The sequence below is a fragment of the Rhinolophus sinicus genome, linkage group LG06 (assembly GCF_036562045.2).
Source record: "Rhinolophus sinicus isolate RSC01 linkage group LG06, ASM3656204v1, whole genome shotgun sequence".
Lineage (NCBI taxonomy): Eukaryota > Metazoa > Chordata > Mammalia > Chiroptera > Rhinolophidae > Rhinolophus > Rhinolophus sinicus.
Genome location: NC_133756.1, coordinates 77,012,307 through 77,023,486, shown reverse-complemented (window position 1 = coordinate 77,023,486; position 11,180 = coordinate 77,012,307). Strand labels below are relative to the sequence as shown.

The 11,180-nt window shown below is 54.6% G+C and overlaps 1 protein-coding gene across 1 annotated transcript; it reads left to right on the top strand.

The window, feature by feature from the left end:
* Nucleotides 1-7,598: 7,598 nt before the first annotated feature.
* FOXC1 (forkhead box C1) lies at nucleotides 7,599-10,485 on the top strand. Its single transcript, XM_019752390.2, has one exon. The coding sequence runs from the start codon at nucleotides 8,144-8,146 to the stop codon at nucleotides 9,782-9,784; it is 1,641 nt and encodes a 546-aa protein (XP_019607949.1). The 5' UTR covers nucleotides 7,599-8,143; the 3' UTR covers nucleotides 9,785-10,485.
* Nucleotides 10,486-11,180: the final 695 nt, after the last annotated feature.

Here is an 11,180-nt window from a genome sequence, read left to right as displayed (position 1 = left end):
CTTGCAGTATCCTAAGCTTTCTTAGCCTGCAATATCCGGTCTGTCTAGTCCCTCTGAAAGCAGGGGTGGGGGCTGAGAATTGGGGCACATCCAGCATGGGGGCAGGGGACAGGAAAGATCATCTCTTCTTCCATTCGCTGTATTTCCTAGAGAATCTTCCTCAGTACAACTAAATGGAAGGGAAATCCAGGAGAAGGGCCATCAGATAGCATTCAAGATGAGAGCAAATGCATTAGCCAGCAGGACCTTTATTAGTTAATACAGAAATGTTTGTGCCCAAATACATAGCATTTTTCTGTGCATGTCCTGTGAAGATTCCTAAACATATGTATGCAAATATATCAGCCTTGTGCAAGCCAAGTGTGTTTACACACATACAACAGATCCAAGCATTAATGTGGGTGAACATTTCCCCTGTGGCTATTAGTATCTAACTTCACAAAGATGTCTAGCAAAAGGCATGCTATTATATCTCCAGCTGCTAGAATAGTGCTGAACATAAAGACAGCCTTCTTATACTTGTTGATTAAATGGTTTAGTCAATGTACCATTGATCTGAAATGCACATTTTAACATCTGAAATAGAAGTGAGACTTACCACTGATGATGCTTAATAGTTTAATATTTCCTTCTCTTAGTGGCACATAAATGACACCTTAGATCCAATATGACACAGCAAAGTAAAATTATGAGGGCTGTGTAAACTTAGGCAAGTTATCTATTCTCTTTAAGCCACAATTTCCTCCTATATAAGGCAGGGATAATAGTATCCACATCCGAGTCCTTGTGAGGATTAGATAAAATGATTACTTAAAGCACTCAGCAGAATGACAACATAAGTGCTCCGTGCATCTTATTGTTATTTAAGGGTCTGTGGTTAAGACCAGAGAAATGTCATATCAAACAAATTCACCCTTGGTTAGTATTCACACTCTGCTCTGAACTGTCTGCAGGAGGAGTCAGGCTTTGGGGAGAACAAAGAGTTGTCCCATTTGGTGAATGGAGAGATTTTCTAATTCCAACCGGGGTCTTTGTGACCCCAAGCAAAAGGGGACCTCAATAAAAGTCAATCCTGTGTTGCTTTGTCTATTGCCCTTGATTTATAGTTTAACTCTAGTCAACTATTGGCCTTAAAAAATACTAGGGCAACCAGAACTACATACTACAGAGGAAGAGTCTTTTTACCTTTCATGCATTTATTTTTATTTAATATTCTGTGGAAATTTGCCTCTCTAGTTGCCATAGTTTACCTTTTCTTATAGCTTCACTTCCAAACTAAATAGCACTAATCCGAATGCATACCTCTCTGCCGGCCAACGTCTAGCCTCGCGTCTGTGTCTACCGTGTATATAAATATTGGCACGTCTCTCCGTGGGTAGAGCCGCAATGTGCGCAGTCGGTGTTGTCCTACGGTGTCCCTGGGGTGTGTAAATGCGTGTGGGGGTGTGAGACCGCACTAGCAGCCACCATTACTGCCACTCACTAGTCCTGTTCTCTAATCTGGTTCTTTGGGGGTTCAGTTCTTCGTAATTAAGACTAAGGAGTGGTTAAAAAACAGAAGTACATTTTCCTGGAAACCAGCAGTCTTCATTTGCAACTTTTATTGGCAAACCTGGCTGCCAGTAAATACATTCCTTGGCATCTCCCAGAATGTAATTCACTTGATGAAGCGGCCTTGCTTTTTCTGTAATGTGCACATCAATTAAAATGGGCCGCCTGGAAGGAATGTAGCCGGTGGCTGAAAGCCCTGGTACCAGGTCACCTCGGGCTCCAGAAACCAAAAGGTCCTTGGTCTGTGCCTGGGAGTCTGAGATAGTCTCCTATGGGACTTCACGAACAGGCTATTCCCGCCTGGACTCTGGGCAGGCTTCAGGATGCGAAAACAGCAGCCAGTCCCTGCGGGGTCCCACTCCAGCGGCGTGGGCTTCCCTAGGGAACCCTTCCTCAGGAGCCACTTCCCCAGGAAAGGCTCTGGAAGGCAACGGAGGAAGCCGGGCGGAGAGCCCCCGCCTCCTTAGAGGCGCAGCCGAGATGAAACTGAGGACGGCAGGGGGCGCTCGGAGCTCGCGCAGGACCGAGTGCCCGTGCCCAGAGCGGCGGGCGGGCCCGGGACCCCGGAGGTATAGGACTGGCCGGGGACCTGTGGCCCCTAGCCCCGGGCTGTGGAGTGGACTTGGGACTTCCCACACCTTCCCTTCTCTGCCCTGAGCTCGCAGGGAAGAGACAGGAAGCCTGTGGAGGGCAGAAGAGGCCTCCGGCCACCGCTTCCAGCCGCAGGCACACGCGAAGATGAGCCGCCCCCTGGGGAGACCTGTTGCCCCGAGCCAGGTGCCCGCTTTGTCTCTGCCCCTCGAGGTGCAACCAGCTGCAAGGCACAAGGTCTGGGTGCGCGGCTGCTCGCGCCTTATGCACAGCAGGCCCTGCCGAGCGTCCACGACGGAGGACGCCGGGGCGTTGGGGTGAGGGACCTAGGGAGGAACATCCCAGAGTTCAGGCCCGATGGGCGCGTGAAGGGGCCGGGTCGTCGAAGCTCAGACTCCGCGAAGGTCGCACTGGGGCGAGAGAAAGGGTCTGCTGCAGCCCGAGCGCGCGGGTCCCCCGTGGGGCAGGGCTGGAACCCCAGGAAGTGTCTGCCGCCCGCAGGCCATAGGCCCAGCCGCCAGCAAGGTACAGCCGGCCTCAACCCCGCCTGCAGTTCCGAACTGTCTGTGGGTCTGTCCACTGGTCAAACCTTTCCTCCAACACCCGTTAGCCAAGCGGCGTAGGTGCAGGAGTGCGCGCTTCCCGCCCGAGCCCGGGGAAGGCGCCTTGGTCCCTCTGTCCTCTGACAGCCGACGCCCGCCCGCACCCTCAATCTGTGCGGCTCTGGCATCCTCTGCGGCTTGAGGACAGCCGGGACCAGAGCGGCGCGCGCCCCAAATGACTCCAAGTCGCGAAGCTGGGTGTCGGCATGGCCTCTACCTTTTCGGGCCCTGACTTTCGGCGGCGGTGGCCCTGAGTCGGCTGGTGAGGACCTGGGTAGGGAGAAACCGAGGCGCGCGCGAGCACACACGCACACAACTAGTCCTTTCCAATTATCCGCCTCTTTACACATTGTACGCTTGCCCTGGATTGTTCACGGAAAACGACAGTTCGAATTGCCATCTACCTCTGCCTGGACAAAAAGAAGCCCTGCGTCTTTCGTAGCTAGGCATCAAAGTTAAAGATTCACTTCCCGCAAGCCCCGTGGCCCTTTCTTGATACTCAACTTGGCTTTGAGCCCCAGAAATGCTCTGGGAGACTGGGGTTTCCCTGCAGCGAGGCAGCAAGTGAGCCCACCCAAGGGGGTCACCACGAGAAGGTGTTGGCTTATTCTCTCCCGTGTACGTAACTAGTGGGGCGGCCCGTGTTGGGGACTTGGGGAATGACATTAACTTACCCCATCTTATAAACTTCCGGGGGAGGGCTGTCCCTAGGAGGGCAACAATCTAATTAATTAAATCATGTAGACACATAATGTAGATCACTTTGTCTTTAAAACATCATCGAAAAACAAACACTTTTAATTTATTGTAAGAATTATTTTTCTACGAAGCAGGGGCTGAATTAGAGGGACTGCGTTAACAGAACCTCTACTCAGAAACCCCGAATTAAGCGAGAAGAAGAAAGTGGATCCTCGGAGTCGCGGTCACCCAGACGTTCGGTCCCCGCCTTCTCCCTCCGCTGAAAAGTCTCACTGATGACAAACACTACCTGCCGGGCCGACCTTTTGATAACGAATAACGGTTATTGACGCCAGGATATTCTCCTCTACCCCTGGGCTTCTGGTCTACGTAAACGAGGCCACATAGAGAAGCATGAAAATTACCTAAATAGCTGAAATACACCCCCAAAACGGACTTGCTCCAATTGTTTGTGATTTCAATCTAGTGAGGCGTTTTCAAGTCGAATTGTCGGGGTAATTGCCTTAATCTTCCACTTCGTCTCCGAGCAGGGAAAGGGGAGATGGTAGGACGGCCGCGGATCTGCAGCCTCGCTCCTGGGTTTGCAGAGCCCCCAGAATTCGAGGCACCGTCTAGAGCTGGAGAAGCCCCTTTCCTCATCTTCTCTAAGCCTGCCTTTCCTGTTCCACAGCTCCTGGGCCAAAGCCCGCACCCCCCTCCTCCCCCATTCCAGGCCGGCTCGCGGGTGTCCTAGCCCTTCGACTGGACGGTTTCCTGGGCACAACTCAGAGCCTAGAGCGTGCGTGATCCGGAACAGCGGGCGGGGAGGGGGTCTGGGCACACCATGGAGGCGATTCGGCTGGCCAGGGCTGAGGGGGACGCTGGAAAGTTCCCGAGGGGTCTCTGATGGGGAAGACAGTCTGTGCACCCAGGGCTGGGCTAACGCCCTTCAGCAGTCGTTTCCTGGACCTGGGTCCTCCGCGCGACCCTTCTTCTCTCTACTTGACTTGGAAAAAGAAAGAAAGAAAGAAAGAAAGAAAGAAAGAAGGAAGGAAGGAAGGAAGGAAGGAAGGAAGGAAGGAAGGAAGGAAGGAAGGAAGGAAGAAAAGAAAGAAAGAAAGAAAGAAAGAAAGAAAGAAAGAAAGAAAGAAAGAAAGAAAGAAAGAAAGAAAGAAAGAAAGAAAGAAAGGAAAAGAAAAGGAGTTCCCGGGCTCCTGATGACCTGCATTAGGGCATCATCTCTCCCATTACTCCCCACACACACTCATTCCTGCGGTGTCACCACGTTCCCGAATCCGGGCATTTCCTGGAGTGCTTGTCACAACTCCCTTCTTGGTGATTTTCTACTGTGTGGAGCCGGGGGAGGCCTTGTTTTAAATATCGCTGTGACGTCACGCCCCCTCCTCAGAGCCAAGAACCCTCCGGTGGGCCCAGGGAATTGGAACCCCGCCTGGCGGGACAGGGAGGGGATGGGGGTCGGGGGGCGTGACGAGCGACAGTTCCATCAGACATCCATTACAGCTGTCGCCTGCGGGGCATTTCTGCCAATTGAGACTAGTTTGTGGGGGAGACGGGTGATTGAACAACCCCGTGAAGCAGAAAAAAGGAGCATCAAAAACTTTAACCTGGAAATAAAAACTTTAGCCCATTCCCCACCCCCACCCAAGATTTCATGTCCGCGCCTTAATGTCCACTTAACGCCGCTAGCAGCAATAATAAGTACTCGAAGTACAATTCGAACCGTTTACTGGAGGTTTGCTTCCGAGTGAGCTTATAAACACAAATGCAAATGTCTTTTCCTGGCGAATGTCCAGAGCTAAACCGGTGGAAAGTTGATCTTTATAAAGCTGTACCCCTTCTTTTTTTTTTTTTCGCATGCCAGATACTAATTTCACAACGGCAATTTTTATACCCGAAGCGGGGAGCCCAGAACACAACTGCTATTCGATTTGAAATTTTCATAACAAGCTGTTTACACTTCTCGGGGCTGACGGACAGAGGGAACGAGGGGAGGGGCAGCGGAGCACGACTGTCTATTGCAAAACCCAGGCCCGTTGGCGTTTCCCACACTCGGAAAACAAACGAGTCGCTGTTTCTGTGTTCGTCCCTGCGCACCGCTAGTAGTAGAAACGCATTTTAAAGACCGAATTCACCAAATGCTGAGGAGCTTAGGGAATCCACTTACTTAACTGGCCTCCAGGCTGAAGCAAGAGCGCCCCATAAAGCCTTAGCCAAAGGGGCTGATTAAGCCTGGGTATAGGGGCTGCGGGTTGGACACGAATTCGTTTTTCAAGTCTTGGGGTTTCTCCCGGGTCCTTTCCCCGTAAGTGTTTAGAACTGCCAACTGCTGAGCCTCCTGCTGAAAAAAAAATCGAGTGTTCTTCCAGCCCGTCTGTGACTGGGCCTTACTAACACCCTGGAAAAGGAGTTTCATGTGCCCCGAGCGCACAACCAGCCAGGCGGCAGCGGCCTCAGGAATCGGGACTTCCGGGCAACCTCCCAGGCTAGTTCTAGAAGTAGCAGGTCCTCCTCTTCTCTCCATGAAATGTCCATTTTTGAAATACAATGTATATTTTTCATGTTCAAGTGACACCAAGCTCTGCCTACTACTCAAGTCAGCGCCCCTGACATCTAACAAATGAAGCTGAAATTCGGATTTTTGTGCGGAGTGAGGAAGTCGAGTTACCAGGGGGAAGCCAAAAGGGGCTCCGAACACGTGCTTGCAGTTAAAGATTGTCAGAAAATTTGGGAGTGGAAGTGTTCAATGCGACACGCTGCTCTTCTTCACAGTTTGCTAAACCCGCCAGCCCCCCAGCTTCTAGTAAAGGACCTCGTGCTCAGTGTCCAGGAGGATCTTTTCTGCAGTTGCCCCGGTGCAGGGTCGCGCTGCAGGAGGAGGGAGGCCCATCCATGTCCTGCTCCTTCGTTTTTCCTCCCTCATTTCTCTTCTTCCCATCTCACCCCAGTCACCTAGAAACTTCAAAGCCCACGAGTATGCACCAGGAAGGATACGCCTTCTGCGCTTATCCCCCTTCCCTTGCAGGTGCGATTCTGAACATTCCCCCCAACACCCGTTATCTCTGCGAGCCGGCAGCCCCGCGCGTGTGGAGATGGAGATTGAACTGGGACGTGTTAAGCTCTTGGACGTATTTATTTGCTTCTTGTCATCACACCTGCTAATGTCACTGAGCCCGCAGGCTGACCCCTCCTCTGAGCCAAAACACGCAGTACTCGACAAAAGGGGATGCTGCATGGCGAACCTGAGGGATTGCATGCTTTCCGAAGGGCAGCGTGGGGAGCCTCCTGGCTCCAGCAGCCCGCTTCGCAAGCTCCCTTGCGCAGCCGAGGGCCCTGCGGGGGGGGGGGGGCGGGCGGAGGCCAAGGAGCGGGGTGTCCCTCAGTGGGGCGGGCGATAGCCTACCTGGGCGAACCACCGCCCGAAGCTCCTGGCGAAGGCGAATACCCTCCTCCCTTATTTCTACTGTGGAGGGGTCACGCGGACGGTGCGGTGGGGGCGACAACTCCTTCCCCACCAGGAACAGAGCAAGGCTGTTACTGAGCCCTTGAAACTATGGCCCGTGTAACCCAGTTAGGACAGGAGAACCTCCAGGTGGCAGGAACTAGAGACATCTGTGAAACCAGTCGATCGGGCGATCGGGAAGGGAGGGAAAAAGTGGGGAGAGAGAAAAGGTGAAGGGAAAAGGAGGAGGGGCCCGGGAAATCCCGGAGCTGGAGCCGGCCAAATTAGCCTAGGAATGGGAGAGAGCCAGCGCGTGTTGGGGCTCCAGGAATCGGTGTCATCTGGGAGCGGAAGAACAGAGGAAGGGTCTGCGTGGGGCCCGGGAGGACCCAGGAAGTCTGCGGGAACAATGGAGGTCCGTGCGGAGGGCCCAGGGTGGGAGACCATGTCCCGCGCCGGCGGCGGGTGGGTGGCCGCAGGGTTGCGAACCGACTGCGAGCGCAGGCCGTGCGCCCACAGGGGCGCGGGCATCCGCGCAGGACCCCGCGGGCCGGCGCGCGTGCGGTCAGCCCCGCGGTCCTACCGCGGCTGGGCGCCGGCCGTCCGGGCTCGGCCTCCGGCTCATTCAGAGGCGGTTCTCCCCTCCCATTGGCTACTGATGCTGCGGTGGGGCGGGGCTCCGCTGCCCGGAAAAAATGTAACTGCGTAAAAAAGTCCTCGCCTGGGTGACGGATGCTCAAAAGTTCAGAAGTTTTCCAATGCTTCCTTAAGCGGCCGGCGCGCGAGAGACTGAAAAAAAGGTGACGCGGGGCCCGGGAAGGCGGCCGGCGCGGCCCCTGCCCTGGTGATCTGGCCGCCTTCGCTGGCGGCTCCGGGCAGATTCTCCTGAAAGGCCCAGGCCGTGTGGCGAGAAGAGCGCCTTCTTGTTTTTAAGTTTTGGCTCTTTTTTCCCGTTCTCGCCTGGAAGTGGCTCCGTGAGTTCCTCCAAGGCCGTCTGCGGCGTCCCGGGCCGTCCTGTTCCCTAGCACCGACCCTCCTTCGCGGCTGGCGCGGGCCCCGAAGTGGCCGGAGGAGCCCAGGAGCCCGAGCGAGTGCAGGGAGAGGCCGCGCGCGGCCCGCGGCTCCGGGAAGCGGCGGCGGCCCGGCACCAGCTCCGCGGGGCCCGGAGTCGGACTGGGCGGCTGGCGCGGCGCGGCGCGGCCGACCTGAGCGAGGGTGGGGGGCGGCGGGCGGCGCGGGGCGGCGGCGGCAAGCGGGGGCCATGCAGGCGCGCTACTCCGTGTCCAGCCCCAACTCCCTTGGAGTGGTGCCCTACCTCGGCGGCGAGCAGAGCTACTACCGCGCGGCCGCGGCGGCGGCCGGGGGCGGCTACAGCGCCATGCCGGCCCCCATGAGCGTGTACTCGCACCCCGCGCACGCCGAGCAGTACGCGGGCGGCATGGCCCGCGCCTACGGGCCCTACACGCCGCAGCCGCAGCCCAAGGACATGGTGAAGCCGCCCTACAGCTACATCGCGCTCATCACCATGGCCATCCAGAACGCCCCGGACAAAAAGATAACCCTCAATGGCATCTACCAGTTCATCATGGACCGCTTCCCCTTCTACCGGGACAATAAGCAGGGCTGGCAGAACAGCATCCGCCACAACCTTTCGCTCAACGAGTGCTTCGTCAAGGTGCCTCGCGACGACAAGAAACCGGGCAAGGGCAGCTACTGGACGCTGGACCCGGACTCGTACAACATGTTCGAGAACGGCAGCTTCCTTCGGCGGCGGCGGCGCTTCAAGAAGAAGGACGCCGTGAAGGACAAGGAGGACAAGGACCGGCTGCACCTCAAGGAGCCGCCGCCGGGCCGCCAGCCTCCGCCCGCGCCGCCGGAGCAGACGGACGGCGCCGCGCCCGGACCGCAGCCGCCGCCCGTGCGCATCCAGGACATCAAAACCGAGAACGGTACGTGCCCCTCGCCGCCCCAGCCCCTGTCCCCGGCCGCTGCCCTGGGCAGTGGCAGCGCAGCCGCGGTGCCCAAAATCGAAAGCCCCGACAGCAGCAGCAGCAGCCTGTCCAGCGGGAGCAGCCCCCCTGGCAGCTTGCCGTCGGCGCGACCGCTAAGCCTGGACGCCGCGGAGCCCGCGCAGCCCGCGCCGCCCGCCCCACAGCCCGCGCCGCCCCCGCACCACAGCCAGGGCTTCAGCGTGGACAACATCATGACGTCGCTGCGGGGGTCGCCGCAGGGCGCAGCCGGCGAGCTAGGCTCGGGCCTTCTGGCCTCGGCAGCCGCCTCCTCGCGCGCGGGCATCGCACCCCCGCTGGCGCTTGGCGCCTACTCGCCGGGCCAGAGTTCCCTCTACAGCTCCCCCTGCAGCCAGAGCTCCAGCGCGGGCAGCTCCGGCGGGGGCGGCAGCGGCGGCGGCGGCGCGGGGGGCCCCGGGACCTACCACTGCAACCTGCAGGCCATGAGCTTGTACGCTGCGGGTGAGCGCGGCGGCCACTTGCAGGGCGCTCCTGCGGGTGCCGGCGGCTCAGCTGTGGACGACCCCCTGCCCGACTACTCTCTGCCCCCGGTCACCAGCAGCAGCTCCTCCTCCCTGAGCCACGGCGCCGGCGGCGGCCAGGAGGCCGGCCACCACCCTGCGGCCCACCAAGGCCGCCTCACCTCGTGGTACCTGAACCAGGCGGGCGGAGACCTGGGCCACCTGGCTAGCGCGGCGGCGGCGGCCGCGGCGGCAGGATACCCGAGCCAGCAGCAGAACTTCCACTCGGTGCGGGAGATGTTCGAGTCGCAGAGGATCGGCTTGAACAACTCTCCGGTGAACGGGAATAGTAGCTGTCAGATGGCCTTTCCTTCCAGCCAATCTCTGTACCGCACCTCCGGGGCTTTCGTCTATGACTGTAGCAAGTTTTGACACCCCAGGCCCCCTCATTGCCAAACTGAATCGAACCCCAAAGCAGGAACAACCAAAAGAACCATCAATGCAAAATCGAAACCAAAAAAATGCAATTTAAAAAGTCTTGAAGAACTTTCGCCAAACCGGCGAACATAGAATCCCTCCAAAAGTTCAACTCACCAGCACAAAGAAAACTATTTTCTTAAAAGATTTATTCAGAGCCACCTCCACTTTGCCTTATCTAAATAAACAAAACCGTAAACCATTTTACACAGAGACAGCAAAATCATGGTTTATTAAAGGACAGTGTTACTGCAGATAACACGTAAGTTTCTTCTTGCTTTTCAGAGAGCACGCTTTCCTTTTCCTCCTCTCCCGTTCCCTTACCCTTTTCCTTACTTCACCTCTCACCTGTAAGATATTTTATCCTATGTTGAAAGGAGGGGAAAGTCCCCGTGTATGAATATCGCTTTCTTTTTATTCATGGACTTGTTTTAAAATGTAAATTTCAACATAGTAATTTATTTTTAATTTGTAGTTGGATGTCGTGGACCAAACGCCAGAAAGTGTTTCCAAAACCTGACGTTAAATTGCCCGAAACTTAAATTGTGCTTTTTTTCATTATAAAAAGGGAAACTGTATTAATCTTATTCTATCTTCTTTTGTTGAACATATTCATTGTTTGTTTATTAATAAATTACCATTCAATTTGAATGAGACCTATATGTCTGGATACTTTAATACAGCCTTAATTATTATGAGGGAAAAAAAAGTTTCAGAGATTCAAACACTAGACGTTACCTATTCTCCTCCTAAATCTCTGAAAAAGTGGAGAAACCCTCTGACTATTCCCTGTCAAATTTCACATAAAAATCTCTTTTTTGTTTAGTCTTTTTTCCTGCAGCATCTTCTGCAAAATGTACTATATAGTCAGCTTGCTTTGTGGCTAGTAAAAACATTATTTTCCTAAACAGATCTGAGTTGGCATATACACAAAATATATTTCTCAGTAACGACAGACATGATTTGGAAATTGTCAGCAGCGCTCTTTACCGCAGTGATACCTGTGTGTAGAGAGATGTGAATGTACCTCCAAATATACACAGATGAATATTTGGCTTGTGTAGAACGTAAACAGTTGCGATGTGTATCATACACCCCTGTGAACCAAATGCTGGGTAGACTTTTTCCTATTATTTTTATTCCTTTATAAAAGGAAAAATAAACCCTTTATAAAAATGTATGTATATAACTCATCCACATTTACAATCCTCCATGTGTTATGTAGGCGGATTGATTTAAAAATATATATATATATATACCGTGGGTTGGAAAGGGAAATTTAATCTTTGGGAAACTATTTTAGAACATATGTTTGTAGAACAATTATTTTTTGAGAAAGATTTAAAGCAGT

Excerpts from the sequence above, each read along its gene's own strand:
- FOXC1 (XM_019752390.2), top strand. The coding sequence starts at position 8,144 with ATGCAGGCGCGCTACTCCGTGTCCAGCCCCAACTCCCTTGGAGTGGTG.